The sequence below is a fragment of the Equus quagga genome, chromosome 2, assembly GCF_021613505.1.
Source record: "Equus quagga isolate Etosha38 chromosome 2, UCLA_HA_Equagga_1.0, whole genome shotgun sequence".
Taxonomy (NCBI): domain Eukaryota; kingdom Metazoa; phylum Chordata; class Mammalia; order Perissodactyla; family Equidae; genus Equus; species Equus quagga.
In genome coordinates, this window is record NC_060268.1 from 27,407,068 (window position 1) to 27,427,333 (window position 20,266).

The 20,266-nt window shown below is 36.8% G+C and overlaps 3 gene segments (V, D, J or C); all 3 read right to left on the bottom strand.

Moving 5' to 3' along the window:
* Window positions 1–728: 728 nt before the first annotated feature.
* LOC124235069 (T cell receptor alpha variable 9-2-like) lies at window positions 729–1,268 on the bottom strand. The segment is given in 2 exon segments: window positions 729–1,063; window positions 1,187–1,268. Coding segments are annotated over 2 exon segments (381 nt in total).
* A 10,374-nt stretch (window positions 1,269–11,642) lies between these two features.
* On the bottom strand, window positions 11,643–12,214 carry LOC124235070 (T cell receptor alpha variable 14/delta variable 4-like). The segment is given in 2 exon segments: window positions 11,643–11,995; window positions 12,166–12,214. Coding segments are annotated over 2 exon segments (402 nt in total).
* A 6,408-nt stretch (window positions 12,215–18,622) lies between these two features.
* LOC124235071 (T cell receptor alpha variable 13-1-like) lies at window positions 18,623–19,209 on the bottom strand. The segment is given in 2 exon segments: window positions 18,623–18,981; window positions 19,158–19,209. Coding segments are annotated over 2 exon segments (411 nt in total).
* Between the last annotated feature and the right edge of the window lie 1,057 nt (window positions 19,210–20,266).

A 20,266-nucleotide genomic window follows, 5' to 3' on the forward strand; every position in this document is an offset into this window, starting at 1 on the left:
AGTGAGCACTATCTCACTTCAGTTCTTATTGTGAGAAAGCCAATTGATCTAGTTAACTGGCCAGGCATATGACAAGGGACAGTATTCAGGAGTTAGACATGACTCATTTCCACAACTATTTTCTTAGTCCCTTCCTTCATTTTGAGTATGAGCCTATCTTTACCATCTGATTGACCGAATAAAGAAACTAGAATAAATGTCCCTTTCTTCTCTTTCCCTTATGCGGCTGCATATGAGATTCTGTTCCTTCTCCTATCTTCTTTCCCCTTATTTCTTAATTAAGAACCTTGTTTTATGGGCCGTATCTCTCCTATCATATCTCCTGCCATATTCTTCCAGAAATACGTTATTCAGATACCACCTTCTCTAGCACACTTTGGGTCTCTAAAAGCATAATAAGGCATACCAATACCCACCAGGATGACCCGGACCAACGTGTGGGAGCTGGACTGTGACCGTAGGGATACTCACAAAGACCATGTTGTTCTTTCTGTGGTGGTTTTACTTTAAAATTACTTTGGCCCTGGATGAGCAGTATTGTTGTCAGATTGTTTTCAATTTCACTAATGAAGAGTTGTGTGTGGGGAAAGTTCACTTCTTCTTATGCTCTGGCCATTTGTATGATTTTGTATCAACCAGAGACTGAGGGACAAACAACCTAGATTGTGCTGAATCGAGAGTGGCTCAAACAGTCAGAGACGCTCAGCAGCCAGGCCCCTTGTTACTGCTCAGAGTTTGTGCTCAGCTCCGCCTGCAGCTCCTGTCACTGTGTCACTCACAGCACAGTAGTACATGGCCGAGTCTGACTCTTGGACTGAGGCTTTCTCCAAGTGGAAGGAGGTGGTCTCTGTATTGTATGTGGCTTCAAAATCTTTATTCTTTCCCTTCTCATTGGCCTTCGTGGCTCTCAGGAGGAGCTGCGGACCTTCACCGAGATATTGAACATACCAGTAAAGAATGGGGTACCCTGTGGCTGAATAAGTGCAGTTCACAGTCAGGGAAGCTCCTTCTGAGAGGGTCACTTGGCCTTCCATCTGGGTCACTGATTCTCCATGAGTTTGTCCTGGGGAAAAATAAAAGAGATCTGTATCACCTTGGGCATAAAGCTCTGGGATAAAATTACAGTTAAAGGTTTTGCTGACATAACAGAAGAAAGAATCCGAATTTTAAGAGGCATTTTACTTACCAAGCATTAAGAGTACCACAGTCACTAAGCCTGGAGCAGAGTTCATCTCTGCAGTGTCGCCTAAATAATGTTCTTGATTCCTAATGTGAAGAAATGTTGAGGTCACAGTGAAATGATAAATGGAAGCCTACATTTCACTCAGGAAATGCATTTATATTAGGACGCTGCACCCCCTGGTGGACAGGGACTGAAATAGGATGCATGTTTCCTTGAGTCGTCCCAAAGTCTGAAACATGTTCTCATCCCTGACCTCAGTTTAGACATGTCAGCCTTCAGGTGGCCCTTGTAAATCTGAACAACAGCTATCATAACCTTTAAGGTCTATTTTGTTCTTAGGATACCATCTGACATGAAATTTTTTTAACAGAGCATCCCGGGGTATTTCTGTAACTGAGAAGCTATCCATTTTCTTAAGCATTTTAGTACAGTACTAAATATTCTCATGTATCCCTTGTGGGACAGACTTTAACCCACCAGAATGTCAGAAAAGAGTTTTGGGTTGAGATCAGAGGAAAAGATAAGAAGTAGAGTCATTATTGAATAGCTCTGTGTTTTTCAGCACTGTAAACCAACGTATATAACAGTGACTGACGTTAATTACATGTTCACTAAGTATTTGTTGAATTAAACAAAAATAATAAACATTATTTGATAAAGGAGGCACTACTAATTGAATACAATATTTTCTCAGTCCTTAATTATGTCAACAGTAAGGAATGCTATTTTTTAATAACAGCTTTTTAGGAGAAAAATTTACACTATCTTATCAATAGTTAAATATTCCTGAATTCTAGAATCTTAGAAAAAGTAAAAAATGTGAATTCTAGACAGAAAAAAAACCATAATTGAAGTTACTGAATCCCTATACAGTGAAGTGAGATCAATATCTTATTCTCCCACTCTTCATTGACTCTAAGATGACGTGGCTAGCCTGTATGAATCAGGAATTGAATACTAATCCCACACTCTTAATGGAGATCTAGCATCAAGGGTGCTTTCCACTGTCGTCTGCCTGCCAACACTTTGGCGGCAAACGCTAACCAAATAAATTTCCCCCACAGGGTGAGCAACCCAGAAGATGTGGATTTGCACCAAAAGCCTAGAACAAAACTGGGACTCTCTTCTTGCCCAGCTTTTCAAATTATTAAAGACATATGAGCTGATATTCATCCAGCAGCTGATAGTAGGATCAGTGTGTGAGTGATTAAATCACAGATTCTGAGATCCCAACACTAACTTCATGAATCATATTTTCTAGGATTGAGACCCACTGAGATATAATTTTTAAAAGCTCCCCAGGTGGTTTTGTTGCAGGCAGCCTAATACTGGTTTAGAAGATTTCATTTGTGATAAGAGTCCTAGAACAAGATGACCCTCAAAGATCAGAGAGCAAGCTCTGGGGTCAGCATGGGGAAATGTCCCCTGACTACATAAATTTTTAAAAATTGGTCTTTTTCTATGAAGTATCAGGAATAAAAGCAAGTGCTTCTTTAACTCTCTTTTTTACTGAAGGATAGTTGACATACCATATTATATTAGTTTCAGTTGTATAACATAGTGATTCAACGTTTACATACATTAGGAAATGATCTTTGTTGATGATTCTTTTTTTGTTGCTGAAGTATTATTCCATTATATAGATATAAAACAATTTTTTTATTTGCCTCTTGGTGTACTTTTCCATTAGTCCCAGTTTGAGGCTGTTAGAAATGAAGCTGCTATGAGCAGGTGTGTAAGTTTTTTGTGTGGACACATGCTTTAATTTCTCTTGAGTAAACATCTGAGAGTGGGAATCATATGACAGGTGTATATTTGACCTTTTTTAAACTTACTTATTCATTCTAGTAGCTTTTTTTTTGTAGATTCCCTTGGATTTTTCTACTCAGACAATTATGCTGTCTGTGAATAAAGAAAGGTTGACTTCTTCCTTTCCAAACTGTGTGTCTTCCGTTTCTTCCTCTTGCTGTATTGCACTGGCTAAAATCTCTAGTAAAATATTAAATAGAAGTGGTGAGAGCCAAAATTCCTCCTTAAAGCTGATCTTAGGGGGAAAGCATTGTCTTTCACCATCAAGTATGATGTTTGATGTAGGTTTTTTGTAGAGACCCATTGTTAAGTTGAGAAACTGCCCTTCAATTCCTAGTTCTCTTGGAGTTTTTAATCAGGAGTGGGTGCTGGATTTGTCAAATGCTTTTTCTGTACCTACTGAGGTTACCTTCATTAATTGATCATCTGCTACTATCACCAAACAAGGTAAATTTTGTCCACTGCACGATTATGCCAATCACCAAGATGAGGAGTTTGCGGCAGATAAAGGGTTTAATTCACAAGGCAGCCAAGTGAGGAGATGGAAGAAAAAATTGTCAAATTTGTCTGCTCAAAAAATGGGGACTGGGGATATTTTTGGGATAAAGGGCAAGGTGGTCTGAAATGTGGGAATAGATGATTGGAGGCAAGGAGAAGTGAGGTAATTGATGATCTGAGCAAGCACTGTCAAACTTTGCTGCTCTTCTTAGAAATTATGTACACAAAATGGCAGCATTACCATGACCTGACAGTGGAGTTTTTAGCTCATTAATATCAAAGGGTCACCTATCATTCACCTGTGCAGGCCCAGTTGATGAATCAATGGTCTTACGTAGCCTGAACTGGAGAAGGAGTTGACTCTCAATTCCTGAAAATTGAGAAAATTGGTGACCCAAGTGTCAGAGGAGTTATCTGTAGGGTGGGTTTTATTAATGCACTATCTAATTACTTTTGCAAACAGAGAACTAACTGGGTATAGTTAAAACAAATTGGCCCAAGTTTCACCTCTTGTCACTCTCTTTGAATACATTATTGATTTGTCACAATAAATGTTAAAGAAGGTATCACTCTCCTGTTTTCCAAATAATGAAACAAAGCTCACAAGTGATTAGCAAGTAGGTGGCAGAGCTAATACTTTTGAAAACAGATCTTTCTGATAGGAAAATACATGTTCTCTGTTTTTAACACTACAGGTTAAGAGAAAATTTGAGAAATAAGGTAGAACGTAGCAAAATTACCTCTTCTCAAGCCCTTAAAATATTTTAAGACAGTAGTTTCACAAGTTCTGTATTCATCCAAATCAATATACTGGAAAAATAATTAAATAATTCAAGGTTTGGCTCTTTCACCAAAAACTGCAAAAAAAAAAAAAAAACATATTACAAGAGATACAGAAACTAAAATTCAGGAGCTAACCAGCAGGTAGTGGCATAAGGATTCCTTTCAACCCAATTATTAGGCACCTGACTTGAGCAATGCACTGTAGCAAGAGTGACAAACTCTTGTTGGCTTTCGTGAACCACCAGGGTATTGGAACTTCATTCATGGCCAGTGATCACTCTCTCTCTCTGTTCCTTGCAACTTGCTTGTGATAAAGGAGTTGAGAGCATAGTTGTTCAAATTAACTGGTATAAATGGTTCATATGTTTAAATTTTTAGCTTCATCCTTCCTACATGACTACATTGTTTAAACCATGGTTTGACCCTCATAACCAGTCACAGTTATGAAGCTTTATTTCACAGGGATATAGAATGTTAAAGACAGAAATGAGAATAATTTTCAGATGCATTCCAAGAATCTGAGAAGTCTATTCATCACATAAATTTGAACCATAGTTACTGGCCCAACAGTTTCTAGAATAAAGCTTGGAGCATCCCACAATGAAAGACAAATACATAATTAGCAGTGACATGGAAGCCAAGACTTCCATCTAAATATGGTTGAATAGGGGCTGGCCCTGTGGCCGAGTGGCTAAGTTCGTGCGCTCCGTTGCAGGCAGTCCAGTGTTTCGTTGGTTCAAATCCTGGGCGCAGACATGGCACTGCTCATCAAACCACACTGAGGCAGCGTCCCACATGCCACAACTAGAAGGACCCACAACGAAGAATATACAACTATGTACTGGGGGGCTTTGGGGAGAAAAAGGAAAAAAATTAAAAAATAAAAATCTTAAAATAAATAAATAAATAAATAAATATGGTTGAATAAACTCATCATTTTCCCCTTATCCTCATGGAAATAATCTAAATGCAACAATGAAATAAAAGAAAATGAATACACACTATATCTGTAATTTCAAACAAATTAGGAGACAGAGCCTGAATATTTGTAAAAGCTGCCAAAATCAGATAAGCTTACACAAATACACAGGTACTGAACAGGTAAAATGAGTCATCTCACATCTAGACAACCATGCCGTGTCAAATCCATCAAGCCAATCTTGGGTACATATTCAAGTCTTTTAAGATTTGTTAATAAGAAGAGTTACATTAATAGACTTTTAAACATTAAAATTATTTTTACATTCCTGGAATAAACTCAAATTAATTATGTTGTAGTTAATTTTGTGAATGTATGCAATTGTCCCTCCTCATTTTTTTTCTAGATTATGATAGTGTTAAAGTTTTTTTCAAAATGTCAGATTGTGGTTTCATCATTGATTTTATTGTTTTCCTTTGACCAATCAACTCCTGCTTCTATCTTTAATCCCCTCAGTCTGGTTTCTTTCATCTTGATTTATTGTTCATTTTCTAACTTCTTGAGTTATGAGCTGAATTTATTTAGTTTTAGTTTTCATCCTTTAGTGAAAATCTATCAACTGGAACCAAATGACCTGAGTTTCAGTGTTGGATCTTTCATTTACTAGATTTGTGCACTGAGGTAAAACTTAATGCTGCTGTGTCTCTATAATATGAAAAATAGAATGAACCTGGTTTCCTTCCAGAGTATATTCTCAATTAATAGCTAAACATTGCTTAAAAATTAGTATTCAATTACAAATTCTGCATCCTATTCAACACATCATCATATATTAGAATATTTATTTTTAGAAGGGCATAATATTTTCACATCTCACTTTTAAATTAAATTTGAAGAGAGCTGATGTATTGAAGATATAAAATGATTGCACTATGGAGTTCATACTCATAAGTATGCTTGAAGTGGGGGCCTATATGAGTACTTGGAGTACATGGGACAAATATTCTGTTCCACACTCAACTGTCACAGCACTTGAAATTCCACCCTTAAAAATACTTCTCCTTAGTACTGATAAACGAATTCAGCAAAATTGCAGGATACAAAAACAACATGCAAAACTCAATTGCATTTCTAAACACTAACAATAAACAATCCAAAAAAGAAGTAACAATTCCATTTACAGTAATATCAAAAATAATATAAAATTTAGGAATAAACTCAACCAACAGGGCTAAAGACTTGAACACTAAAACTACAAAACATTGCTGAAAGTAATTAAAGGAAACACAAAGAAATGGAAAGACATCCTGTGTTCATAGATTGGAACACTTAATATTGTCAGTACTGTCGAAATTGATCTGCACATTCAATGCAATCCTTATCAAAATCCCAAAGGTATTCTTTGCGGAAATAGAAAAATCCATCCAAAAATTCCTGTGGCATCTCCAGGAAGCACAAATCACCAAAAAAATTTTGAAAAAGAAGAATAAAGTTGGAGTCTTACACTTTTTGATTTCACAACTTTTCAAAACTTTTCACAGACCTACAGTAATCAAAACACCATGGTGTTGGCATGAAGACAAATATCTAGACCAATAGAATAGAATAGAGAGCTGAGAAATAAATGATCAGATTAATTTTAACAGTGTTCCAAGCCCATTGAATGGTGAAAGGAAAGTCTTTTCATCAAATAGTGTCAGGAAAACAAAATTTACATCGAAAGAATGAAGTTGGACTCTTATTTCATACTATATACAAAAGTCAACTCAAAATAGATAAAAGACCTAAACATAAAGCCAAGACCAAAAAACTCTTAGAAGATAACATGGAGGAAAATCTTCATGATATTGTATTTCACAATACTTTACAATACTTTTGTGGATATGACTCCAAAAGCAGAGGTTACAAAAGAAAAAAAATAGATAAATTAGGCTATATCAAAATTTAAAACTTCTGTGCATCAAAGGATACAATCAAAAGAATGAAAAGACCACCTACAGAATGGGAGAAAATATTTGCAAATCTTATATCTGATAAGAGATTAATGTCCAGAATATAGAAAGAACTCTCACAACTCAACAACAGAAAACCAAACAACTCAATTTGAAAATGGATAAAGGACCTGAATAACCATTCTTCCTAGGACACACAAATGGCCAATAAGCACATGGAAAGTTGCTAAACCTCACTAATAATTAGGGAAATGCAAATAAAAACCAAAAGGTGGTACCACTTCAAACCATTAAGATGGCTACTATCAAAATAACGGAAAATAACAAGTGATGACAAAGATGTGGAGAAATTGAAACCTTTTTGCACTGTTGGTGAGAAGTTAAATGGAAGACACTCTGGAAAACAGTTTGGAGACTCCTCAAAAAATTAAAGATAGAATTGCCATGTAATCCAGCAATTCCATTTCTGTGTATAGACCCCCCCAAAACTGAAGGAATTTGCATATATTCTTGAAATATTGAGATATTTGTACACCCATGTTCATAGAAGCATTATTCACAATAGCCAAAAGGTGAAAGCAACTCAAGTATCCATCAGTAGATGAATGGATAAACAAAATATGGTATTATATACAATGGAATATTATTCGACTTTAAAAAGGAAAGGTATTGTGACAACTTGTTACACCATGGATGAACCTTGAAAACATTATGCTAAATGAAATGTCAGTCACAAAAAGACAAATGCTGTACGATTCCACTTATACGAGACACCTGGAGCAGTCAAATCCTAGAAACAGAAAGGAGAATGGTGGTTGCCAGGGGCTCAGGGGAAAGGAGTCATGGGGACTTATTATTCAATGGGTGCAGCGTTTCAGTTTTGCAAGATTTAAAGAGTTCTGGAGATGGACGGTGGTAATGATTTTACAATAATGTGAATGTACTTCATACCACTGAACTTTCACCTTAAAAATGGTTAAAATGGTAAATTTGATGTTATGTGTACCAAAATTAAAAATAATTTTAAAGGTTTTTAAAAAGATACTTCTCTTTATGATTTCTACTGTACACATCTGCTTTCCAATTGAAAACATAAGAGGAGATTATAGAAGATAACTTATAAACCAGCCATTACCATTCAGACTTTAGGACACTGAGAACACGGGGTTAGAGGTGGAAGGAGGAAATAGGAGAGAATGAGGGTTTTGGATTGTGGAACGTTGATTTGACGTAGCGGGCCTGGGATGTACAAAATAGTCACAAGATGGTATTAAACGCTTTTGGAGGAGTGAAGTGAAAAATCAGAGCAGAGAAAAGAAAGAATCCACACTTCTCCCCTTCACAGTATTCCTCTTATAGTCACTAATTGTTGATCATCTTATGGATAGGACTGGTAGGAGGCAGATAAACCTATATTATAAAAATTAAGTTCTTCCAACTTGAAAACACAAATGCATAAAGGTACATGCATTCTTATGTTCATTGCATCATTATTCACAATAGCCAAGACTTGAAAGCAACCTAGGTGCCCATCAAGGGACAAATGGCTAAAGAAGATATGGTATATATACATAATGGAATACTACTCAGCCATAAAAAATGATGAAATCTGGCCATTTGTGACCACATGGATGGACCTTGAGGGTATTGTGCTAAGTGAAATAAGTCAGAGGGAGAAAGTCAAACACCATATGTTCTCACTCATAAGTAGAAGAGAAAAACAACAAATAAATACATAGCAACAGAGATTGGATTGGTAGTTACCATAGGGGAAGGGGGAAAGGGGGAGGGCAAAAGGGGTGATTAGGCTCACATGTGTGGTGATGGACTATAATTAGTTTTTGGGTGGTGAAAATGATGTAATCTACACAGAATTCGAAATATATTGTGATGTACATCTGAAAGTTATATAATGTTATAATCAAATGTTACTGCAATAAAAAAAATTGAGTTCTTCCATGCTAAAGGTGTTAATAAGGCCATAAATAGAATGAGCTTTTGGCAGAAAGTTTGTCACACAGTGCACATTCACAGACTTTTTCTGAATAAATGGATATATATAAATGAATAAATAACTTTTATTAAAAAATAAAGCTGCCTTACTCTGTTAATACACTGCTTTCTATTTTTTAACTTCTTAATTTAAATATTTGCATTTATTGGGCCATCTTTTGTAGGTGTTGGATCAAGGTTAGGCTAGCTCTGTAAAATAAAATCTATAGTCTCTATGGTAAGAATACATTGCAAGTGTCTGTACTTTGAAAATTAGAAACTCTTAGCTATATCATCAAGGTGATTTTTTGTTTTGGGGGGATATTTTGGTGAGGAAGATCATCTCTGAGATAACATCTGTTCCCAATCTTCCTCTTTTTGCTTAAGGAAGGTTGTTGCTGAGCTAACATCTGTGCCAATCTTCCTCTATTATATGTGGGGTGCTGTCACAGCATGTCTTGATGAGCGCTGCAAGGTCCACTCCTGGGATCGGAACCTTTGAACCCCAGGCCACCGAAGCAGAGCACACAAACTTAACCACTACACCACCGCTGGCCCCTTGGTGATTTTTTAAATATCCTTCCTTTGCACTTGGAACACTAGCAAAAATGAATACTATAAATAGAAAGTTTAATTAAAAATGTATACACAGGGCGGGCCTGGTGGCACAGCAGTTAAGTTCTCAAGTTCCACTTCGGAGGCCTGGGGTTCGCCCGTTCTGTTCCCGGGTGCAGACAGGGCACCACTTGGCAAGCCATGCTGTGGCAGGCATCCCACATAGCAAGCAGAGGAAGATGGACATGGATGTGAGCTAAGGGCCAGCCTTCCTCTGCAAAAAGAGGAGGACTGGCAGCAGATGTTAGCTCAAGCTAATCTTCCTCAAAAAAAAAGTGTATATAGAGATGAATATGTAGAAATATAGAGAGAGAGAAATTCATTTGAAGAAAAGGTAAGAAATTTCAAAATACAATGAAAAAATTAAAAGTCCTGTACAAATAGAGAAACACGTATTTTCCTGAATTAAAAACATAGAACGGATATTTCAAATCTTAATACAGTCATTAAATGCAATGCCAACTTTTCAAATAGTTTTTGTTTTGTTTCTCTGTTTCTTTTAATGGAGGGATATTGAATATAAGTAAAAGGAGACAGAATTTTTAACATTTATAAGGAAAAGTAAATGTGTAAAAATTACCCCTGAAATTACCCCTGAAACAGTAATAGTGATCAGTGATTTAGTCTCATAGGTAACAAGATTTTAAATGACTGTCTCAGGTTGGTATAGAATGAGCCAAATAAATCAATGGAACAAAATAAAGCATGTGGAAATATATTATAATGAAAAGAGGAATTTAATATAGTACAATAATGGTTATTCACTTTAGGAGAAAAGGATGCCTTATTCATGTACAAATAAAGAGGTTTGTGTCTCTGTCAGGGAGATTCCCCTCTTGTCCCTCTAAGACCCACTAGTTATTGATCATTTTATGGATAAGACTAGTGGGAGGAAGGTAAACTTCCAGTATAGAAATCGAGCTCTTTCATGCTAGAGGTGTTAATAAGGTGGACTTAGCTCTTAGCACAAAGTTTGTCACATATTAGGCACCTTAGAAAGTAAATATGAGTACCATTGACTCACAGCAAACAAATCTAAATTAAATTAAATCATTAAACAGTATAAAACAGCTTGATATACAAAAAGAGGAAACATACGGAGAGATTTCTTGGTTTTCCTTATTGAAAACAATGGTTGTAACATAATTGAAGGAAACCAGAATACGTCACCCCAAAATATACCTCTCAGACATAAGAATTATTTTGAGATGAGGGCAAATAAGAAGCAGTAAACACAGAAAAGGCTCCCTCTTTTCTGCCTAACAGCAGGAAATAAATTCTCCTTTTGTTAGAGAGAGACTCCTATCAGCCCAGAGATGGCCCCAGAGAATCTGCAAACAAACCTTGTTAAACTAGTTCTTATGGAAGCTGAGGACTGCCGGCCCTCTTGGGATGACCATTGGCCTTGTCTTGTCAGTTCTTCGCAGAATTATTGTTTCTTTGTCAATTTAATTCTTAGGCCCAGCCCTGGACCCAAAGAGGGTAAAGGAGAATTTTTCCTCCCCTACCTAATACACACTCAATAAATATTTATTGAGCAGATTTATCTGAAAGGCCAACATTCACTGGTATTTTTCCTGGTTTTTCTGTCATATGATTCCGAACTTCCTTAGCCAATTCTTCTAGCTCAATCTAATCACCAAATGTCAAAGATTCTGTGTGGTGGTTCCTTTTTTTCAACCCTTGGTCAAATTCTCTTTGTCTACTTTCAATTCAGGGATACCTACATTTTTGATGAATGATAACTCTGGACAGAATCTACGAACCTAGAAAAGTATTTTCTTAGAGCGAGTGTTTTCTCTCTAACCCTACGCCTGTGCTGGCACAGCCCTAGCCGCTTCCTGTCTGTGATGACAATTTCTCACCTTGGTCCCTACAGCAAGTGCATGCATCAAGCAGAGCCCTGGGGTTTCTGCACACCTCCCTCTAACACATCTCTCACTGTGGGCTCACTCAGTGCACAGAAATACACTGCAGAGTCCTCCAGCTGTGGAGCTGAGATGACAAGGTTGATGGATTTTTTTGCCTTCTGGAAATTCAATGAATAGCGACCTTCTGTGGCATTTTGCTGGTAAGAGTCCTGACGAATAAGGAAAATCATTGCTCCACTGCTGGGCTGCTTGTACCAGAATAGACTGTAAGTGCCAGAACTGGTGTCATAGGTGCAGTTCAGGGTCACAGCCTCCATCTCCTGCACTGACATTGCTGGTTGGGATTGAGTTACCTTCTGGCAAATGCTGGATCCTGAAGGAAAAATGACAGAATCAGAAGTTTTGGAAACAAATGATGTGGGACAAAGAAATTCTATTTTATACCCTGCTACCCCTCCTTTCCAGGGTACCCACAAGAACATTGCCTGTACCCTCGGTCCTTAGGACATAGAGTATGCACATTCCCGCTCTGGCCATCCTTACCTAGCCACATTGAAGCCACGACCATCTTCAGAAGGCTGGAGAGCAACATGTTTGAGGTCTTTCACTAGAAGGAAAATATCTTGTTCTTCAACTTCAGAGTCCTGCTCTGTGAGGTGAGCCTGCCAGGGCTAGGGAAGAATTACTGGGTTTGTGCTGCTGCTGCCTCAGAACAGGAAACAGGGGTTTCCTGGTGTAACCAGTTGGTGTGGATCACAGCAAACTTCTCTATGCACTGGCTGGGAGTCTTCCTCAACCCAAACTTCCATTCGAAGTAATAACTCTTATTTAGAAAACAATTATGTATGAAAATAAACGTGTAAAATTTTATCTTGAAGATTCAATCAACTGTGACGTTCAGTCATTGTAACAGTGATGGAACTGGGTCAGTGGTATTTATTTTAAAATATTATGTATAATGGATTATGGAAACATTAGATGTAAAAATCATATATGCTCACACCTATGTATGCTGTTGTTTCACCTAACGTAGAAATGAGTCACTTTATGATAAGAACACAAAACTGTTTGGACTAATCACTGTAGCTCTTTCAATCTACTTATTGTTATAGCAATATTTCTGCTCACTGTCAATGTCTGTTCAGTTGCCTGTCTTGGGCCAAAAGCAGAAATTCTAGTCACTCTGTGCTGAAGAGTTTAGACTGAAGTCCCTCAGGCACTGAGTCCTGTCGCAAAAGGTCCCCTTTTCTTTTCTATTTAATTTTGACAGCCCAGCACTATTCCTAAAGGCCAGGACAGACACATGAGTCTGGCCATTAGGTTATCCAACCTAATTTATATTTTTCCCATTACCTCACTTGAGACCCTAAATAAACCACAGTAAGTGTCTATATTTTGGATGCCCAGCTCTGAAGTGAATATACCCTAGGTGATACCATGCACCTCCATAGGACAGCTGATCATAGGATCATTGATTGTAATAAAACTTTCTCTTTGTATATATATTAAAACTAAGGCCTTGCCTACTGATAGTACTCAATGACATGGCGAACAACAAAGATCCATTGCCTATCACTGCCTGTTTATTAATACAGTAGCCAAAGCTTATCATCCTTTTCAAAGGAATGGCAGCCTCAGCTAAACTGGTTGAAGTATCTTCACATATTACGGTGGAATTTCCATTAAATCTGATGGTACTAAATCCTGTACAAACTGTTCTGCTCTCTAAGTTATAGACTATAACTCTCAAAACATAACATTTTTCTACCAGTTGGCTGAGTAAACACGAAAGATTATTCATTTCTTCTCATATTATTCAATCCAATACATTTCACAATCAAAGGACTCTCCTGATTATACTTCTGTCTTTCAAGAAGTGTCCATGTCTAGAACAGATTTTTGGACACTCTCATACCAATTTCTGCATTAATAAGCTTTTTAATAATCTTATATCAAAAATTGAAAGACTCGATACCAGACTGGCTATAGAATAACTACTCCAGACTCCTTTATAAAAGCCTATCCCTTAGCAGAAGTAAAATTACTTCAAGTGACTGAACCTGTGGATTGCTCTTGGGCGCATCCATTTACAAAATATTATATTCAGTGTCAATCAATATGTTTTTAACGTAGTTCACAGTTTCCAAATACTGTGGAGACACCGAGGATTCTTAACCATCTAACCTTTTCTTAACCCTCTCAGGTATCTCATCTATTCCTATTAAAAATGTACACAAAATACATGAATTATTTGATGTCTTCATGGTATGCGAAGAAATTTTTGTCATAAAAACAAAGTCTAACAGTATAAAAGACACTTTAGAAATGGGAAAAATGCTTGAGCAGATCATCATGCTAAGCATGACTTTCTGAATAAAGTCCTAATGCAAGCACCTCTTTGAGAACATGAAGACAAATCAATGGAAAAGTTCAATCATTCCATCTTAGATACAGCAAAAATTTAGCCCTCAATTTTGTAAAGAGTCACTAGAAATGATTGATTTGTTTCATTCATGAGGACATGATATGTCAAAGCCAGGAAAGTTGTCTAGTGGAGCCAAATGGTCTCCTATGAACATTTGCTAAAATCCTCAGAGATGATGCATCATGGCAGGCGTATGTTGGCTGCAGTATAAACGAACGCTGGTGGGGAAACTTTCCTAGTATAGCAGAGAATGGGGCCAGTTCATGCCTTTCTTGGAATCAACAAAAATTCCATAAAACTATAAAGGTGGGCTATGAAATGAAATATTGTCCTAAGAAAACATTTGAGTATCTCCAAAAGGATCTTACATAATTGCATTCCCTCATGTATGTACTGGTAATAGAATTTTATTTTCTACACGAGTTGAAGCACTCTCCTGTGAGAAAATAACAGCACTCACAAGAGCTCAAAATCAACTAGATGTTGTGTTTATTACCTGTTCCATTTCTATTTATCGCTATTTAGCGGAGTTAATTTCTCTGGGAAAGTTATGTAAAGTTTTGCTCTCACTCAGAAACTTTATTTTTCTTATCACTCCTCTATCTTCTGAAAAAGTAGAAAGAACAAATGGAATATTGAAGCTGAAATTAGTTACTGTACAAGACACCCTTGAACTCCTTTGGCCTAATGCACTGTTAGCCTTAGCTCTCACAGCCCTGCATTCTTCCCCTTACAAAGTCATGTGTTTTCTCAGTATGAACTGGTCACTGATAGGCCCATGTAATGCAGAATGTTCCAAATCATACATATTCCAATCTTTCATTAACTGAACTAGATAAATAAACCCATGGTACTCTATCTTTTCATCAACAGCCACAGGTTGATTTTCTAGCCTCTCGTTTAATCAGGCTTTATGTATGACCTTAACTTGGGTGACTCAGTGCTCTGAAAAAATCCCAGAGAAAGACTGCCAATGAGCTTGTGGAAATGAACTTATTAGGTGGTATTTATTACCAATTCAGCAGATAAAGTACATCACACGTCCTTAAGTGACAAGATTTGAATAGTTACTTACATTAGAGATCGTAAACTGAAGTTGGTTCTCCAGAGAATGGTCAAAAGTAGACAGTCCACAGAAGATGAGTGCTGACCCAACAGCCTTGAACCAAGCATATAATGGCATAAGTAGACAGCCCCATCCAATACTGTTAAAAGAGACTTCTCCTAGATGTTTGGAACCACTGATTGTTCACTCTCCTTTGCATTCTTGTTTTTCATCCTTTCTGTGGTATTTTCCAACTAATGCTAGAATGTTATATATTTCTGATTTACCCTACTTTGTTCTCTTACTAATAAAATAAGCTGGCAAGGTATTGGCTTTACCTGAAGTAATAACCACCATAATGCTATAATTCAGCTCAGCAAACCCATCGTTTGTGCAACCAAGTTAAAGATTTTTTGGATATGTTATTTAACGATAACTCCTAGAAAAGCCAAATAATATCCATACCCCAGTTAGTACAGCTAGTGTGAATTTTGATCAGTAAAATTTGTCTCAAAATGTTAGAAAAATTTAGAATAGATTCGGTGTATCTAGACTTTGTAAAGAACATGTCTCAACCTGATTGTATGAGTTGGTCCAACACTCCCCTGAACCTCTCCATTCTCGATTGCCGTAGTGTTTCTTTGAAGAACTGTAAATCAAATCTCCAAAAGAATTCAAACACTTCAAGTGATGAATTATTCTTATGAAATGACTTAAAGGTTCGAAACATCAGGCATTGATAAAACTAAGAGTGGTGGCAGAGATGGAGACCATGCATGCGCTCAGCGGCATGTGCTTCTACTCAGAAAGACGCAGCCTTCTCAAAAGGTTCTTTTATTGTGTGGTTCCATTCATGTGACATCCTTAAAAAGATAAAAATAGAACAAATCCAGGATTCATGGAGTTAGGGATGAGAGTGGGTATAATTACAAAATGATAACACAAGCGAGTTTTGGGGAGCAATGAAACTCTTTTCCATCATGATTCTATGATGGTTACATGAATATATACTATATATTAAAATTCAAAATTCACAGATATAAGTGTACACAAATTTAGTCTATTTTCCTGTATAACTTTTTTTAAATAGAAATTTTGAACAGTAGGAAAATAAAACAAAGTAATTGATGTAGTTTCTGTTTTCATGACTAGATTCTTCCTAATACACATATTTTCTCAATGTGGAAAAGAAAAGCACCAGCCATACAAACTGTGAAAGGTAAAATAATGCCTAAAAAAAATGAGGTGCTAATCCCTAGAATCTGTGAATGTTACATGGAAAAAAACTTTGAAGATGTGATTAAGATCTTGAGATGGGGAGATAATCCAGGATTATATGGACCTAAATGCAATCACATGAGTTCTTTTAAGAGGGAAGCAGAGAGAGATTTGTTAGTAGAAGAGAAGCCAATGAGACCATGAAGATGAAGATTGGAATGATGCAGCCACAAGCCAAGCAAGGCCGGCACCCACCAGAGCTGGAAGAGGCAAGGAAGAGATTCTCCCCTAGAGCCTCTGGAGCAGCTGCGGCCCTGCTGACACCCCGATGTCAGCCCAGTGAAAATGATTTCAACTTCCGGCCTCCAGAACCAGGAGAGAAAAAACTTCTGCTGTTTTAAGCCACCAAGCTCATGGTAAACTGTCAGAGGCATAGGAAACTAATACACAAACTGCAGTGAAGGTTGAAAGCTTGAATGTGTCTAGGTTGAGATAACTATGAACAGACTCTGCACACTCTGGCTAGAGAATTTTTTTTCTTCCATCTAAGTCTGATAAAACAGTTAAGCCAACAGTAATTGCACCCTCTCTCTTCTAACTTGGATGTAAGAAGAATAAACCGATAAAAATATAAGCCATGCTTCCCTCTCACTCCATTATCATCTCTGAGGAAATGGACCAATCAAGACTCAGCTTGCTTCTACTGGACAGGAGCTACTGGTTTTAGTGAAGAAAATAACTAAAGCCGGTGGAGGGGTTGAGCTACAATACTGACCTTTCTTCTTCAGATGTTTAAAATCTAATTTAACCTAATGACTTTCCCTATAAGAACAAACCAGGTAAATAACTATCATAACTGAGCCAAGAGGTATCATTTCACTATACCAATTGCCAATTGTATCCATCCTGAGGAAAACTATGAGGGATCTTGAAAATAGCCTACCCTTGACCACGAGTGGGACAATGAGGGAATTAATTTTTATGCAAATTTTTTCCTTCCCTTGATTTATCTACAACACTGAAAGAATTAATTTTTTAAATAAACTTGTGAAAGTAATGTTTAAATCAGTGAAAACATGAAAATGAGGCAGAGAAATTTGTGAAAAATTGTCTCTAAAATAAACATTAATTCAAATGACTTCTGCAGTTAAGAGTTGAGTAAGGTGAATGACAAATGTATATTAAAAATTTTCCCCTGTATCTCAGAGGTCAAGACTTCAATCATAAAGGTAACAATAAAAATTAAACATTAAGCAATAAATTTAATTATCATAAATCAATGGAGATTTATGGAGAAAGACATAGATAATTGGAAAGAAATAGTATGTTCTTCAGTAACCAAATATACACTTTCAGGAGTCTGTTCTTCACAAGCCAACTTACAAATTTAATTGAATCACAAAGCTTAAATTAAAATTTAAATTGAAATTTTGAGTATAGAACCTATTAGCAAGTGTGTGCTATGTAACAATGACTAAAAGACACAACTCTCCCTTCTCAACTGTGTGAGAGTTAATGTGGACATATGTTAACAAAATTTTGGGAAAGAAGAATAGGTTTGTGAGTCTAATCCTAAACTCACATTCTTGAATAAATTATTTCTTATTTTAATTTCCCTCAATCACACAAATAACATGTATACCACTGGGCTCTAAAACAAAACCCATATCACATTTGCTCAACTAGCAAATGGTCAAAGCACAAATTTTGCCACAAAAATATAGAGAGGAAGAAAATAAAAATATAATTGTGACTTGTGAAAATCTTTCACAAAGCTATTAAAAAGCAGGCATTACAGGAGAAGGCAATAAAATTGGGACTGCTCAATCGAGATATGATACTAAGTGGTTAAAATCAGAATCCTAATTACACTAGAATTTATGAAGAGAATACAGCAAATATTACCAATTAATTACCTGGGTGCAAATCTTCAATTTCACACTCTTACATTTTATATATTTTATATATCTCGCATGTAATGTTTTACAATCAGCAAAAAATAATACATGCAAATTTCAAAAGAAAGAGTTAAAAGTTCATCCATAATAGGAATGTGATATTGCTACTAAGGATTTATTTATATGAGAAGAGTCTGAAGCAAATAAAAAGTCATCTTCAAGGTCTGAATTTCAAAATAAAACATCACTAACTCCCTTCAAGAATCCATTAAGCAACAGTCATCCAACAAAATGTTCTAACCCTTCCTGGGTCATCTTGAACCCAACCTTCATATTATATGCTACTAATGTCTAATACATTAGTTTCCACTTGCACACAAATGAAATGACAAATGCTCTAACTGAAGGTCTATGTCAACAAAAAGGGGGCTGCCCCGGTCGCAGGTTTGAGTACAGACTGCAGGTGCCTGGGAAGCAATGTGTGCCCACTGCACAGAAGTAGACAGCTGAGTCTCCAGGTTGGGTGGCCGCGATGTGCAGGGAAAGATATTTGGCCTTCTCATTCAATAAAACAGTGAGTCTTGGGTTTTCTTTTTTGTCCACATTTGAAAGAATGTCTATAATGAGCTGGGGACCTTTTCCAGGTTCTTGCTTATACCAAGAGAAGTAGGTTGAGTAACTGTCTGAATAAGTACAGTTGATAACACAACTCTTTTCCTCCTGGACGCTCAAGGAAGGAGGATGCTGGTCCACATTCTCTCCTTGGCTGACCCCTATACAGAGAGAAAAAGTCAGAGAAAGCAGAAAAGTTGCCAAGTCATTACACTCCAGAACTTTTTTTTTCCTTTTCTATGCTAACTAGAGGAAGCCTGAATAAAGTCAGTCTCCTTCCTGGACTTCTAAAGAATATCCTCTAATATACTCTGTTTCCCCAAATCCCTCAACTCACTTTCCAGCTGCAGCCACAAGAACGTAAATAAAGCTTGAATGGGCGTCTTCATTTTCCCTCCCAATTAGGATCAATTATACACTTGAAATCTCTAGCCAGCAGAGCCACTTCTTTTATCAGATTGTCCCTTCTTTTCTCTAACGTCATAGACCACACATTGTCTCCCAACCAATAAGAAAAAGACTCAGCTTCTTCCATAAGCCTATTCATTCAGAATCCATGAAAATGAACTCTCCACATATTCTGCATCAGCAGAGGTGCACTACCATCTTGTGGTCACAGCTCTAACTACTGAACTCGCTGGTTAAATGTTCATTGTTTACTGTGTCTGTGAATGACTCAGATGCATAAGGGCAGCAACAAGCCAAAAAATTAGGTCTTAGACCAGAGACTGAATGCACAGTAAGAACGTAGAGATCAAGATTTATATCTCTGCACATTACTGAGTAATTGTAATAACTCGGAAAGAGGTAGATATTCCTGGTGTTTATTTAACAATGGACTGGGATTACATGTTTGAAATCAGGAAAGTGCCATGATTTACTCTCTTAAACAAAGAAAATATTAAATGTTCCTTTTCAGCCAAATCTACCATCCTCATTTATCTGTTATGGAGAAAAACTCTTTCCAAAAGGAATATGTAAGTCAAAGTTCAGAATAAGGGAGAGAATATCATTTGATATTTCAAATGCCTACTACCTCAGACTCTGCTCCTCTAAGCTGATCTTGCCCATGACTTTGCTATTCTCAGAGAATTGGCGCACAAACAGTCAAAACGTGTGTACTTCCTTCAGTAAAGACAATTATGATAAGAGATAAAGGATCAAATCTCAAGTATATGGGAGCAGGGGGATAACTTCCACGAATTATTAATATTTCAACTATAGGAAACATTTTGACCCATAGACTGGGTTTATTTGCAATGAGAAATCTCACACACTTTAAGAAATCTATTCCAACGCTATATGTCTTACATTCTGCAAAGTATTCAACGTAAGAGTTGAAACTCTGAGTAAACATCAGCCCTCAGATTCAGAAAATGTAACCACATGTAAGTTCATTCTGAGGTGATTTCATTTTCTCACACCAGGATGGATGGTATACCCTAA